Source organism: Mytilus californianus, unplaced genomic scaffold (genome assembly GCF_021869535.1).
Source record: "Mytilus californianus isolate M0D057914Y unplaced genomic scaffold, xbMytCali1.0.p SCAF_8, whole genome shotgun sequence".
NCBI classification, from domain to species: Eukaryota; Metazoa; Mollusca; class Bivalvia; order Mytilida; family Mytilidae; genus Mytilus; species Mytilus californianus.
This window is the reverse complement of record NW_026262734.1, coordinates 10,116,364-10,133,031: the sequence shown is the minus strand read 5'-3', so window position 1 is coordinate 10,133,031 and position 16,668 is coordinate 10,116,364. Positions and strand designations below refer to the sequence as shown.

Sequence of the window (16,668 nt, the reverse complement as noted above, 5' to 3'; positions counted from 1 at the left end):
ACATTACTGGAATGCTTCTCAGAATAAAGGACCACCATATTATCAGTTGTAAGACCCCAATGTACAATGATTTTCATTTTCTACCGAAGATTGGCTGTCAAAAAGCTAACATTCCAATTTTCAATAACAGTTAACAGCAAATACATTCTCACAATAACCATGATAACAGATAACAAAAAAGATAATAGTCCTATAACAGCTAACTAGGAATATGACAATAACAGCTAACAGCAAATAAAATTTCAGAATAACAGATACCAAAGAATTAAATTGCCCCATAACAGCATAACAGTTAAACCCCTTGCCCCCCTCTGTAATGAATTTTTATTGCCGGGTCGGACTAAAATGTATAGTTCCAGAGTGCATTAAGTACTGTTTTTGGTTCTACACCGATTAATCTGTTGAAAGTTGTTGCTGATATATATAATGGTGACTGTTGTTGCAATTGGACTATTTCATTTGTATCTAACATTACTTATTTTAATATTAAAAGTCGTTTCAAAACTGATTGTGTGACATTATGAACATTTCATTTGCGTTTATATATACTCTTTTTCATTTTTTTTTCGAATTTAATTTTTTTCGGGACCTAAAATATTTTTAACCTCTAGATCTCAGTTGGAAGGATATAATTATACATGTATGCCATTTTCTGAAACAAATGCCTAAATATGTATTAGTCCGATGTTATTATATATAATTTCGGATTATTGTCATGTCCACAATCAAGTTGATCTGGAGTTTATGTAATAACTGTCATGGCTGCGCCCATGTCGAAGGACACTGGGACTGATAAAATTCCAGTTTTAACTCCAAATGACGTTCAAAATTTTAGTTTTATAGTCGATAATGTTATTGGTGAAAAGAAGAAGCATAGAAACTTCTTTATGCCGTTTGGTACTGCTCCTCAGATGCCAAAATCAAAAGAAGAAGTATTCATTACTGCATTTTTTGAAAGTTGTTCATTCAGAGCCTCTGCAAGTTGTGTTGCAGGTATTGATATTGTACTGTAGATATTGATTGAACAAAATATAAGGCTGGTCTTACCTGTGTAAAGGGAACAAAGTCTGTACAAATAAAACTACACTCAGTACAGAAAAAATGTACTAAGGTTATCAAATTTTTTTCTTTATTTTTACAAATTATGACTTTAATAAAAATACTGCTGGATTGACAACAACACTTTAGTGAACTGCAAGTTTTATTGTGTCGACTAGTTTCGCCGATTAGATCGGCGTCTTCAGGACAAATTATATAGAAATTACAATCCCTGAAGTATAAAAAATGGTATCTTAATTTTAACGTCATAATGTGTTTACTCCATTGTCTTTGTTGTTCCTGGTTACCAATGTATGAATGAAATGAAAAAAATACAAATGTATGTACATAAAGATAGTAAATTAAAAAATATGTGTAACATGATTGCAAGTACAATGTCAGTGTACAGTTTGTATACATATTTTTTAATTTACTATCTTTATGTACATACATATGTAATTTTTTTCATTTCATTCATACATTGGTAACCAGGAACAACAAAGACAACATAGTTGCCAACTGACATGATATTCGCGTGTAATACATGCTTTTTCAACGGTTTACACGCGAGGATTTTATCACATGGCGTGTACACGCTTTTCACCACTTTACACGCAATTACACGCTTTTTCGTTGTTTTGATTTTTTGGTTGTTAGTGATATCGCGATTCTCTGGTTTTTTCATTATAACACGATAAATACCGAAATTTCAAAGTAATTGTTTGGTGGCCATTGTTTATTTTTCTATATGGATGAACAGCAAAAGCTCTTACGGTAAGTAGTTTGTGATTAGTTTTTATGATTTTGGGACTTTCTTTCTTTCAAATTCACTTAGGGGAAATGTCCACAGAAAGAGGTAGCTTTCAGGACCTGTACTGTCGTCTAAAGAGCCGATTTCTAAGCGAAAACGATGTGTACGTACCAAGATAAATTCTAGATTTATAAATTATATTTGGGAGTTCGAGTTTAAATCATCGAGGGATGAGTAACGCATTGTGCACTCTATGTTGCAATCATAACAATACATATGAGAGGAGAACTAAAATACATAGCTATTTGATTAAGCATTCAACAATTATAAAATATTTTTCTTTTTCAGTTTCAAATGTAGCCAACAGATTTCCACAGGCCATAGGGGATGGAAATATCACGGAACTTATGGATCAGTTCTCATAGTATTAGCTGTCTTCTGATAAACTACCCAGTTTTGACCAGGCAATAGCAACATATATTGTAAAGTTTGTTGGGAGCAATGGCAGAGATCATAGATGACATTTTAGATGGCAAAAAAACATTATGACACTCTTTCAAAGCTTCATGAAGCTATTTTAGTTCAGCCAAATATCAATTCTGACTGTGACAGATCATTTTCAATTATAAAGACATTTACACTGAATTCTGATCAGAACTCGACAATGATATATTGTGTGCCTTGTTATCAAGTACATGTAAATGTATCCAAACCAGCAGGTGTTTTGACTATGTGCCTAGTGGTGTTGCTTTAAAAGCAGCAAAACAGACCACTGTTGAATACAATAAAAGTTTACAGTTGAATATTGTTTTATATATTAACAAATTTGCATATAATGTGAAATTATGAACATTGTTCATATTAAAAAGTCCGCATCTACGTCACACGTTTTTACACGCTTTTTGACATGTCATGTCATGTCATGACATGATTTCTCATTATCAGAGGTTGGCAAGTATGAAAGACAATGGAGTAAACACATTATGACGTTAAAATTAAGATACCATTTTTTTATACTTCAGGGATTGTAATTTCTATATAATTTGTCCTTAAGACGCCGATCTAATCGGCGAAACTAGTCGACACAATATAACTTGCAGTTCACTAAAGTATTGTTGTCAATCCAGCAGTATTTTATTTATATATTTTTATTGACAACCCTGCATACCATCGGGTATCCTCTTTAGTGACTCTACCTTCACTTCACCACAAAGGCATTGGTTCAGCAGCTTCTTATAAATTATGACATTGTAAAATATAAAAAAAAAATCACTAGTGGTTCAGAACCAGCTACCGTCAGAAATTCACAGTTTTTCTCAAATTTTTTTTTACAGGAATTCTGTTTAGACATTTTTGTAATATGTAACAGGTTACCAAAAGTTAGTTCTAGCACCATAGACTCGGACTTCAAATCCTCTTATAATTAATGTGAAGTGGGGTGCTATTGTGGCGATCTTTGTGTGAAATTTGACACGAGTTTGAAGACCAGTCACCGTCACTTCAGAATATTGCTTCTAAATAATAGAAATTTTGCTTTATCTGAATATAAGTTTTATATTTTGATAATCTGTGGTAAGAAGCTTAAGAGAAGGTTGATTGTCAAATGAAGCAGACATATAGTCCTTTCATCCAAAATTCCAAAGCTTTTCTTCCCCTCACTAAATCTTAACTGATCATGACTTTATGTTACTTGAAATTAACAAGTAACACTGTATTTAATAGGAGTAAAGATGCTAATTTTCAAATTAACAATTTTTGTAAAGGAAGCTTTGGTTTAATTTTATTTAAAAATGGTCCGTTTTCTAAAATCGAGGACGTCATAAAGTGATGACATCAAGCCCCTGCAGGAGCATCTTCCCACGATGTGTTAAAAAAGTGGTAAAACTAGCATTTTCTTGTCCTAATCTAATCTAGATCTGATCAAACAAAACAAAGTTTTTGTTTCCTACATGTACTTAATTTTTAAAGAAGTAAATAAAGAGCTGCTGAACCAACGCCTCCTATTTTTGTGCTGGTAGAGTTCCCTTAAGTGGATACCAGATGTTATGCAGGGTTGTCAAGATAAAAAAATAAAATACCGCTACATTGACAACAACACTTAAGTAAACTGCATCTTTTATTGTCGACATGTTTCGCCGATTAGATCGGTGTCATCAAGACAAAGTATACAAAATTAGAACTCCTGAAGTACAAAAAAACGGCATCTTGTATGTGACGTCATAATTTTCCATTGTTGACGTTGCTATATGATACTCTATATCAAAATGTAATGTTGAACCGAAAATGAATCAAACATAGTACAATGTATTTCTATTATATCAAAAAATAAATAAAGAGCTGCTGAACCAACGCCTCCTATTTTTGTGCTGGTATGGCATTCCCGAAGCGATTGGAAGTAGTACCTCTGGCCAAAGGGAAGCCAGTCGAAGTGGTAGGGGTGTGTCCTAAAAGTGTTGTCCAAATTAGGAAGAAACTTTATACAAACTGTACACTGACATTGTACTTACATTCATGTTACACATATATTTATTTAAAAACACATTTTATTTATACACTTATAATTACCATTAGAATAGTTTACAACCATTTTTAAGATAAAGACAATTAGAACAATTATAGATTAACTCTAAATTTAGTAACTTCATTTGCATTGTACTACATGTATGTCTGATTCAATTTCGGTTCAACATTACATTTTGATATAGAGTATCCTATAGCAATGTGAACAATGGACAATTATGACGACGCCGATCTAATCATAAAAACTTTTAGCATATAATTTCCAAATTTATGGAAATGAAGCAATATGAAAAGGTAGGAATGTGGCAATTGCACTATCCTTAAAGATTTGGATTAGCACAGCTAATCTTCAGGTGGACTGATAGTCCGTCCTCAGACAATTTGATAAAGTTAGCTAAATACTATATATATAATTTTCAAAGGTTCTACATTTTGGTCAAGAATAATTATAAACTTTTCAAAGCAAGATACACATGATAAATTGCTGTGTATAAATAAATGTCTTTTATGACAAATTATAAATACCAAAATCTATTAAAATGACTAATTTGTAATGATTTAGCATTATATGACATATTTATTAACAAATATGAAATTTGGAGTGAAGCAGGGGGAGCTACATTTTGTAACATCCCATTCTGCTACATATAGTTGAATGACAAAAAGAGGATAAACAAGAATGTGTCCATAGTACACGGATGCCCCACTCGCACTATCATTTTCTATGTTCAGTGGACCGTGAAATTGGGGTCAAAACTCTAATTTGGCATTAAAATTAGAAAGATCATATCATAGGGAACATGTGTACTAAGTTTCAAGTTGATTGGACTTCAACTTCAGCAAAAACTACCTTGACCAAATTTAACCTGAAGCAGGACAGACGGATGGACGGACGGACGGAAGGACGAACGGATGCACAGAACGAAAAACATAATGCCCCTCTGATATCGTAGATGGGGCATAAAAATTTGATATATAAATGATTTGTTTTTACATTTTAACAGGCTTAAATTAATACAAAGTAATTAGTCTTATATTTTGTTTTATAAATACAGGTTTTGCATTAGGAGGAGCATTTGGTCTGTTTACAGCAGGTATTGATCCAATGTCTACAATGACAACAGAGACACCGACCACCAGGATGGTACTCAAAGAAATGAAATCAAGATTCTTTTCATATGGTAAAAACTTTGCCTTAGTGGGTTGTATGTTTGCCGGAACAGAATGCTGCTTAGAGTCAGTGAGTATGATATAATTATACTGTACCATTGTCATATTTTTTTCAGTCCATTTAGGTAATGTTAAAGATCAAATTGTAAACTTGTTTTAAACAAGCGTACATGTATATGTTAATTACAAATAAAAAATGGAACAGGAAGTTTTAAGTCCACTCTTATTTCTATATAATCATGATGATTCTTGAAAATAAGAAAAGAAAAAATTATAAAATATTTCATTCAGGAAAATAAATAATGTTTTTTCATAAGCCAAGGAGCCTTGAAACTCCAAAATGACCAGTCAATCAAATTGGAACAAATAAAATAATTCATATAAGGAGATGTGGTATGATTCCCATGAGACAACTATCAACCAGAGACCAAATGACATACATGTATAAATGTTAGTTTCTAAAGGTCAACATGTACAGTTTTGTACTATAATATTCTCAATACACAACACTTACATTTTGTACAACAGAAAATTATCATAGGTTAGTGGGAAAATATTATATTAGAGAAAATATATCTAAGGAGATAGATTAAGTGGTATCAGATATTGAAAATCCAAAGGGTTAACACTGGACTAAGGTTACTGAAAACAGACCAGGACAGGAAAAGACCCAAAATGATCAGATAATGGTTCATGCAAACAACAACTCTTATCTAAACAGAATATTGAATAAAAGTTTCTTCAAATTTAATCGCTGCTGTGGATTCATTATTATTCGTGGTGTACCAATTTTGGTTTATTTTCTAGGCATAGTGAAACCACAAATTGAAATGTTTATTATTGAATTTTTCTATAGACTTGTAAACTAAATTTGCTAAACCACGAATTCAAATATCCTTGAAAAATACTGTTTTTTCTCAATCCATGAAAATTGGTATCCTCGAATATAAATGAATCCACAGTATTCCAGTTTGTGTATAAGGTCGAAAAACCTACTTTTTCATGTTTATCATGTTTATCATGTTTATGATTTCTATTGATTAAACATGAACCTGTATTAAAAAAAATTATTATGATATATATATGTATAGATACAATGTAAGTTGTTCACCTCAAATTACATGTATAATGAATATGTAAATTCCAGACAAAGGGAGATAATCATGTAAAGGAACTAACACTGTTGAAAAGTTGTGTATCACAGAACAAGAGTTTACATTTTTACATGTACAGTAAATTTACATATACTTCACAATCCTTGACTTTTTGTTAGTCATGTTGATACACAGAATTTTTAATTAATTCAAAATGACAAACCAGTAAGCTTCCCACATACATTTTTGTATATATAATTTTGCTTAAAGTATAATTTTTACAGATATCATAGTACCCTCCAAGTGCAAAGTTAATTACGTAATGAAATATTTATTATGTTTTCCAAATGATACCCACAAAAAAATAGCAAGTTCAAAAGTTATTAAAGATTTTGATGTTTTTAACAATAAGGAGATGTGTGATTGCCAATGAGACAACTATCAACCAGAGACAAATGGACAAAGATGTGAACAATGACAGGTCACTGTACAGCCTTCAATAATGAGCAAAACCCATACTGTATAGTAAGCTATAAAAGGACCCAGCATGAAAAAATGTAAAACAATTAATACAAGAAAAACCAACAGCCTGATTTATGTTTAGCTCACAACTCCTTTACTGCATAAGTACAACAACATACAAATGTACATGTAACTTCTGTTTATTGTGTCTTTGGCCATCACATTATAAGAAGTAAAACCTGCACTGTCGATGTGGTTCATAAGTGTTTCTCGTTTTTTATATAGATTAGACCATTGGTTTTCCCGTTTGAATGGCTTTACACTAGTAATTTTTTGGGGCCCTTTATAGCTTACTGTTCCGTGTGAGCCAAGGTTCCGTGTTGAAGACCGTACTTTGACCTATAATGGTTTACTTTTATAAATTTTGACTTGGATGGAGAGTTGTCTCATTGGCACTCATACCACATCTTCTTATATCTACATAACATTATAAGAAGTAAAACCTGCACATAACATTATAAGAAGTAAAACCTGCACATAACATTATAAGAAGTAAAACCTGCACATAACATTATAAGAAGTCAAACCTGCACATAACATTATAAGAAGTAAAACCTGCACATCACATTATAAGAAGTAAAACCTGCACCTAACATTAGAAGAAGTAAAACCTGCACATCACATTATAAGAAGTAAAACCTGCACATAACATTATAAGAAGTAAAACCTGCACATCACATTATAAAAAGTAAAACCTGCACATCACATTATAAGAAGTAAAACCTGCACATAACATTATAAGAAGTAAAACCTGCATATTAGTTGTGATGCCATATATCACAAATACAAATGTATAGTTGTTTTCCATTTAAAAATTTACTATTTTCAAATAAGGATAAAATGAGATGTGAGGTATTCGTCGTTGATTACACATCAACCCAACATAACAAAAAAACATTTTCCCATGGAAGAAATTATTTGACTAATTTATATCTGTAATATAAGTGATATATTTGGTTTTCAGTACCGAGGAAAGACAGAATTAATCAATGGTACAATATCTGGAGGCATTGTAGGAGGTGTTTTAGGCCTAAGAGGTAAGAATCAAACCTTTGTGATAGAAAGAATGGTGATGCCATTCAGTATTGTTTCCCAGTCTCAAAAATTGAAAGAGATTGGTGTAAAATCATACTTATTTTTAAAAATTCACATACATTTGCTATAATTTCAACAAAAAATAAGATGTGGGTAAAATATGCTTTTTTCAAATTGCTGGTACAGTATCAGATTTGAAGTTTAATTTCCAAATAGATGTGGTGTAATCTTAGTTTTTATACGCCCGTTTACGGGACGTATTATGGTATACCTCTGTCCGTCTGTCTGTCTGTCCGTTGTCAACATGTCAGACATTAACTCAAAAACGCTTTAACCAATTTGCATAAAGCTTTGGTGAATTATTTATATCTATTGACGTGAGCTCCCTTTCGTTTTTTATAAATTTTAGATTTTACGTTTCCGAGTTATGGGGTTTTATTCATTAAGAAAAGGGGGATTTTCCAGTTTTCGGACAATAACTCAAGAATGCTTTCACCAACTTGCAAGAAATTGTGGTGAATTGTTTATATCTATTGACATGAGCTCCCTTTCCATTTTTATATATTTTAGATTTTACGTTTTCGAGTTACAGGGTTTTATTCATAAAAAAGGGGGGATTTTCCAGTTTTCGGACAAAAAATCAAAAATGCTTTCAGCAGTTCGTTTGAAACTTTGGTGAATTGTTTATATCTATTGATTTAAGCTCCGTTTAGAATTTTATAAATTTTACATTTTACATTTCTGAGTTATGGGGTTTTATTCATTAAAAAAGGGGGGATTTTCCAGTTTTCGGACAATAACTCAAAAATGCTGTCAGCAATTCTCATGAAACTTTGGTGAATTGTTTATATCTATTTATGTAAGCTCCCTTTACATTTTCATAAATTTCTAATATGACATTGAGAATTAATTGAACTTTATTTGTTTATAGTCTGACAACAGATTTACTAAGTATTGCGCAACAGCACAGTGTATTGCACAACAGCAAGAAATCTTTAATTGAATATAAATTCAATTCATATAACCAATTTCAAGTTCTTTGACTACATTTATTCAGAAACCTATAATATGTCAAATATTTAATACAATCCAAATTCAGACCCGTATCAAGCTTGAATATTGTGTCCATTTTTGCCCCAACTGTTCAGGGTTGGACCTCTGCAGGCGTATCTAGCTGCGCTCAGCGAAGCAGTTTATTGTTAAAGGTCACAAATTTTGAAAAATATCTTTTTATACAAGGATTACAACAATTGATTTATATTTTTATAATGTGCTAATTCAAACTGATTCTGATGTCAAAAAAGGTGTTCAAAGCACAGGCCCTTGTCTCAGATTTTTTTATACGACCGCAAAAAATTTTTGCGGTCGTATATTGGTATGACGTTGGGGCCGTCGTCGTTGTCGTCGTCGTCCGGTGTCGTCCAAAGACACATTGGTTTTCGCACTCTAACTTTAGTTAAAGTGAATGGATCTCTATGATATTTTACCATAAGGTTCAATACCACAAAAGGAAGGTTGGGATTGATTTTGGGGGTTATGGTACAAACAGTTAAGGAATTAGGGGCCAAAAAGGGGCCAAAAATAAGCATTTTTGTAACTTCCAGACATAACTTGTGTGTTAGTGTATGGATCTCTCTGACATTGTACCACAAGGTTCCATATCACACAGGGGAATGCTGGGATTGATTTTGGGGGTAATTGCCTCAAAATATTAGGAATTAGGGGCCAAAAAAGGGGCAAAAAACAAGCATTTTTCTAGTTTCATGACAATAACTTGTGTGTAAGTGTATGGATCTTTCTGAAATTGTACTACAAGGTTCCATATCACAAAGGGAAAGCTGGAATTGAGTTTGGGGGTAATTGTCCAAAACGTTTAGGAATAAGGGGCCAAAAATAAGCATTTTTCTAGTTTCCAGACAATAACTTGTGTTCAAGTGTATGGATCTCTCTGAAATTGTACCACAAGGTTCCATATCACACAGGGAATGCTGGGATTGATTTTGGGGGTAATTGCCTCAAAATGTTAGGAATTAGGGGCCAAAAAAAGGGGCAAAAAACAAGCATTTTTTTAGTTTCATGATAATAACTTGTGTGTAAGTGTATGGATCTTTCTGAAATTGCACTACAAGGTTCCATATCACAAAGGGAAAGCTGGAATTGAGTTTGGGGGTAATTGCCCAAAACGTTTAGGAATAAGGGGCCAAAAATAAGCATTTTTCTAGTTTCCAGACAATAACTTGTGTTCAAGTGTATGGATCTCTCTGAAATTGTACTGCAAGGTACCATACCACAAAGGGAAGGCTGGGATTGAGTTTGGGGGTGATGAATCATAAGGGGGTTCAAAAAATTTGGGGGGGGATTTTTTTTTTTTTCCTTTTTTTTCTTTTTTTCTTTTTATTTTCTTTTAAAATTTTCCATTTTAAGTTGGTTATTTCTGTTTTATATTTAAAAGCAAATAATAATGATATGGTAGGAGATACACACCAAACAGGATGTGTAAATTATTATATAATAAGTATTGTGCAATAGCAAGAAATTTTCAATTGCACAGTATTGCACAATAGCAAGAAATCTTCAATTGCACAGTATTGCGCAATAGCAAGAAATCTTCAATTGCACAGTATTGTGCAATAGCAAGAAATATCCAATAGCACAATATTGTGCAATAGCAAGAAATTGTCAATTGTACAGTATTGCGCAATAGCAAGAAATATTCAATTGCACAGTATTGTGCAAAAGAAGATACTTCGTATAAATTGCTTATTTCTTGACCAATTTCAATGGGGTTTTATTCTTGAATTCTTGGGGTTCTTTAATATGCTGATTCTAACCGTGTATTAAGTTTTTGGATTTTGGGCCCCGTTTTTAAATTGGTCCACATTGAGGTCCAAAGGGTCCAAAATTAAACTTTGTTTGATTTCATCAAAAATTGAATTATTGGGGTTCTTTGATATGCCGAATCTAACCGTGTATTTAGATTCTTAATTTTTGGTTCCGTTTTCAAATTGGTCTACATTAAGGTCCAAAGGGTCCAAAATTAAACTTAGTTTTATTTTAACAAAAATTGAATTCTTAGGGTTCTTTGATATGCTGAATCTAAACATGTATTTAGATTTTTGATTATGGGCCTAGTTTTCAAGTTGGTCCAAATCGGGGTCCAAAATTAAACTTTGTTTGATTTCAACAAAAATTGAATATATGGGGTTCTTTGATATGCTGAATCTAACCATGTATTTAGATTTTTGATTTTTGGGCCCCATTATCAACTTTGTCCACATTGAGGTCAAAAGGGTCCAAAATTAAAGTTTGTTTGATTTCATCAAAAATTGAATTCTTGGGGTTCTTTGATATGCTGAATCTAACCATGTATTTAGATTTTGGATATTGGACCATAATAGGTGAATGTCCAATTTAAAATTTTTAAGTTCTTAGACCACATTCATTCTGTGTCAGAAACCTATGCTGTGTCAAATATTTAATCACAATCCAAATTCAGAGCTGTATCAAGCTTGAATGTTGTGTCCATACTTGCCCCAACCGTCAGGGTTCGACCTCTGCGGTCGTATCAAGCTGCGCCCTGCTGAGCATTTTATTTTACCTGTATATTCCTTAAAATAAACCTCTAACAAGAAATTTGTTTTGCACACGTATAAAAATTGCGATTTTTATCCAACGCAATCATAGGTTTGAACGTTGTTTTCAATTTAGACTTCCTTAAAATAAATAGATATAGACTAAAGTAAAAGAATCTGAAACAACTGCCTGTGGTTTTCGTTAAAAAATTAGAAATTTTGAGAAACATCTGTTCTTGCTATTGCTAGGACATTTCAAACAAATCAATGTATAGGTATAATTTGCTATTCCAAAATGATTATCTGTGTCAAAAGTTATTGTTTGCCCACCAAAAGACATTTAGCTAGAATTTTAACCAAATTTATATTTAATGAGAACACATCTTGACTTTATTGCTGGTTTTAAATATATGAAAATTGACACCTCATTGACATTAACTGCTTTGTATGCATCAGACTCTGTGCTTCACCCAACAAACGTGGAAGCTGGGCCCTTGCTGACATGTCAGTTTTCTAGCTAAATGGAATTCTTAATAGATCTACAAATTCATTTTAATTTCATGGCTCATATGAATGCAGTTAAAATTTAATAATGTACTACATATTTTTGTTCTAGCAGTTTATGTTAAAGAGGAAATTATCATTAAGTTTTCTTTATATTTTCAGCTGGACTAAAGGCTGGCATGCTTGGTGCAGCAGGATTTGCAGTGTTTTCTACAGCTATAGATTATTACATGAGACACCATTAACACAGGCTAAACCCACCAAATATTCACATGGTGGGCTCTTATTAAACACAGACTAAACCCAACTAACATACAGATGACAGACTGTTAACACATTACTTTTGTAAATTGTACTTTTTGGAACTGCTTCACAGAAGAGTTTATAGTAGTATAAGTTTATTGGCTGGTGTTAAGAATCTGGGATTAAAAAAGAGTTATAGATTTTTACCTAACGTTAAGAGTATTACTCTATTAGCTTTTTGACTTGTAGGATGATATTGTGTATTATATTTGTGAAGTTTTTGATTTGTAAATGAATAAATGTTTTTGAAGAGTTGAGTTTTGTTATTATGTAATATCTCTGCAATAAAAGTAAATTGTGTAGGATTCTAACCAAAATGATCCAAAAATGATCAAAATGCATCCAAAGAGAGCATCATTGCAACTTTTTTATGACTGATATATATACAGGTATATGGATCTGTCAGGTACCAAATTCCTGTTTTGTTTACAGAAACTTTGAATTTTTCAATATGTTGAATGAAGTTAGCTTGACTAACCTAAATGCCTTTGGTTACTGTAAAGCAAAACAGATAAAAATAGGAAGGTGAAAAATGTCTGGCTTGCTCAAATTTTTATTATGGAAGCCCTGGATTGAACTTAATTTTTTCATCACACTCAAGTACTACTGAACAGAATTCCTAAATACATGCATCTAGTCAGCAGCTAAACAGTGGTGAGTTGTAACATGCAAGCATTTTTCAGTTCTGCCAGACATCTACTTCCTGTTTTCACTTGTTTATACTTTGAATAGACAACTTTCGAGTTCGATGCATTTCCGTCAAAAACTTTGGTTTAAGTGAACATCATTCGTGCGTTTAGGAGCATCGTCACTTTCGTTCCCATGTTGAGTGAGTGGTTGGAAAACTATGATGCTGTATTGCACGTATTATTCGGTAAATTGAATTCTCATAATTGACAATCAGCACTGCTGTCATTAGGGAATTGTCATTAAGTACCTACAGAACAGACATTATTTCTAGTTTATCCTGCTCAATGACGATCACTAAGACGCTTGATGAACGTTAATAGTGCAGGGATACAGGCGATCCCCTCTATCTGGTAAATGACGTCATAAAGGCGCGCATAATTGACGAGTTTTTTCCAGTGAAGGACAAACTCGAAAGTGGTCTATTACATGTGTGCGGATTCTTAGCACCATAACAGGTGCATCTTGTTTTTTTTAATATTTTAGAAAGTGAAGGTCAGTATGTTCTGAAATTCCAGGAGAGTAGCCTCTGTGATCAGTTTCTGGAATTAATAAAAGGAGGCTCTGAAAATGCAGGAATGGGTTATGAATTGTCAATTTTAACCACTTAAATTCCCCTCATTATAAATGTGTCTATGCTAAGTCAGGAACATTGTAAGTAGTATTATTGTCTCAAAGAAAGTTGCAGAATACAAGACATACATGATTGGGATACTGACCATACAGCAGTGATGGCATAACATATTTGTCTTAGTCTCTAAAGCTATAATTTAAATGTAGAAGACCTGAAAATTTCATATCTTGTATATAGATTCCAAATGTCCTGAAGTTTTCATCTGTCATATGACCATTGTTGACTGCATTTCCATGATTCACAATTAACTACAAGCCCTACAGATTTATAAATATGATGACAGACTGATTTTAGGGCTTGTAAGTTAAAAAGTTTTTTGTGAGGACTGACTTAAAAAAACTTTTAAGGTTTTAATCATGTTAATTTCTCACTTATTATGAGTAATAGGATAACTATAATTAGTATATAGGTTCTTGCAAGGTCAACACATAAAATATGGAGATGTGGTATGATTGCCAATAAGATAACTATCCATTAAAGGATTAGTATGTTAACAAGAGTGCACATGCTGAAATGTCTCGCCTTCTTTACTAATCATTGATATTATGTTGATAGTCCTAAATATAAAGCTTTATTACAACTGTCACATAAACTTAACATTAACCAAGTAAACTAAACATTGACCAATGAACGATGAAAATGAGGTCAAGGTCAGATGAACCATGCTAGGCAGGCATGTACAGCTAACAATTCTTCCATACAACAAATATAGTTGACCTATTGCTTATAGTTTAAGAAAAAAAAACCAAAACACAAAAACTTAACACTGAGCAATGAACCTTGAAAATGAGGTCAAGGTCAAATAAAACCTGCGTGACTGACATATAGATCATAAAATATTTCCATACACCAAATATAGTTGAACTATTGCATATAGTATTAGAAAAAAAGACCAAAACTCAAAAACTTAACTTTGACCACTGAACCATGAAAATGAGGTCAAGGTCAGATGACACCTGCCAGCTAGACATGTACACCTTACAATCATTCCATACACCAAATATAGTAGACCTATTGCATACAATATTATAAAAAAAGATCAAAACTCAAAAACTTAACTTTGACCACTGAACCATGAAAATGAGGTCAAGGTCAGATGACACCTGCCAGCTAGACATGTACACCTTACAACCATTCCATACATCAAATATAGTAGACCTATTGCATACAGTATAAGAAAAACAGACCAAAACATAAAAACTTAACTATAACCAGTGAACCATGAAAATGAGGTCAAGGTCAGATGACACCTGCCAGCTAGACATGTACACCTTACAATCATTCCATACACCAAATATAGTAGACCTATTGCATACAGTATAAGAAAAACAGACCAAAACACAAAAACTTAACTATAACCACTGAACCATGAAAATGAGGTCAAGGTCAGATGACACCTGCCATTTGGACATGTACACCTTACAGTCCTTCCATACACTGAATATACTAGACCTATTGCTTATAGTATCTGAGTTATGGACTTGACCACCAAAACTTAACCTTGTTCACTGATCCATAAAATGAGGTCGAGGTCAAGTGAAAACTGTCTGACGGGCATGAGGACCTTGCAAGGTACGCACATACCAAATATAGTTATCCTATTACTTATAATAAGAGAGAATTTAACATTACAAAAAATCTTAACTTTTTTTTCAAGTAGTCACTGAACCATGAAAATGAGGTCAAGGACATTGGACATGTGACTGACAGTAACTTCGTAACATGAGGCATCCATATACAAAGTATGAAGCATCCAGATCTTCCACCTTCTAAAATATAAAGCTTTAAAGAATTTAGCTAACGCCGCCGCCGCCGGATCACTATCCCTATGTCGAGCTTTCTGCGACAAAAGTCGCAGGCTCGACAATAAACTATAGGACATTGTACAACCTTCATCAATGAGCAAAAACCATACTGAATAGTAAGCTATAAAAGGCACAGGCATGACAAAATGTAAAACAATACAAAAGACAAAATCAACGACCTGATTTAGCTAAAATCATAAAACAAATAAGGGCCAATACAATCTAGACTACCACAGAACTACAGGGTCATGATTTGGGATAAGCACATTCAGAGTGTGGTGGGATTAAACATGTTTGTGAGCACTCAACCCTGCCTTAATGTTGAAAACTTGTGTAAGTAACAAACTATAAAAATCTCATGGAAAAGGCTTAACTAAAAATAGCACTACATGACTGTTACAGGGTTCACCTGACCTTGACCTCATCTTATGCATCAATAATCAAGGTTAAATATTTGGGGTTAAGTCCATATCTCAGATACTATAAGCAAATAGGTGAACTATATTTGGTGCACAGAAGGAATGTAAGATACACATGTTTGTCTGGCAGGATTCATTTAATCTCGTGTTCTAGGTTCATTGGTCATCATGAAGTCCATATCTCTGATACTATAAGTAAAGGTTGATTGTATTTAGTGTATGGAATAATCGTGCGGTGAACATGTCAAGCTGGCCTTGACCTCATTTCATGGTCCAATGTTCGATTTTTAGTTTCCATATGGTTAGGTCAGTTTATCAGATAATATACGCAAAAGGTCAGCTATATTTGGTGTATGGAATGATCGTAAGGGGTAAATTTCCATCTGACCTTGACCTTGTTTTCATGGTTCATTGGTCAATATAATTTTTTTTGGTCAGCTATTATTGCTGAATGAAAATATTGTCAGGTGAACATGTCTGTCTAAAAAGGTTCCTCTGACCTTGAGCTCATTTTCATGATTCATTGCTTAATATTTAGTTTTCTAGGTTAGATCCAAACCTCAAATACTATAAACAATATGTCAGCTTTAATTGGCATATGGAATGATTGTTAG

General features: G+C 32.9%; 1 protein-coding gene and 1 long non-coding RNA gene across 2 annotated transcripts; one reads left to right on the top strand and one right to left on the bottom strand.

Annotated features, from left to right (window-relative positions):
- The first annotated feature begins 755 nt into the window (after positions 1–755).
- Positions 756–12,761, top strand: LOC127710782 (mitochondrial import inner membrane translocase subunit Tim22-like). The gene is made up of 4 exons (XM_052216744.1): positions 756–993; positions 5,365–5,549; positions 8,060–8,132; positions 12,369–12,761. The coding sequence occupies exons 1-4, from the start codon at positions 759–761 to the stop codon at positions 12,449–12,451; spliced, it is 576 nt and encodes a 191-aa protein (XP_052072704.1). The 5' UTR covers positions 756–758; the 3' UTR covers positions 12,452–12,761.
- Positions 7,267–7,940, bottom strand: LOC127710786 (uncharacterized). Its single transcript, XR_007986329.1, has 3 exons — positions 7,791–7,940; positions 7,707–7,734; positions 7,267–7,594 (listed from the first exon to the last, which is right to left on the bottom strand). It is a non-coding gene; the product is annotated as an uncharacterized LOC127710786 (long non-coding RNA).
- Positions 12,762–16,668: the final 3,907 nt, after the last annotated feature.

Excerpts from the sequence above, each read along its gene's own strand:
- LOC127710782 (XM_052216744.1), top strand. The coding sequence starts at position 759 with ATGGCTGCGCCCATGTCGAAGGACACTGGGACTGATAAAATTCCAGTT. Across the intron at positions 5,550-8,059 it reads CAGAATGCTGCTTAGAGTCA|TACCGAGGAAAGACAGAATT; the intron begins GTGAGTATGATA and ends TTTGGTTTTCAG. Across the intron at positions 8,133-12,368 it reads AGGTGTTTTAGGCCTAAGAG|CTGGACTAAAGGCTGGCATG; the intron begins GTAAGAATCAAA and ends TTATATTTTCAG.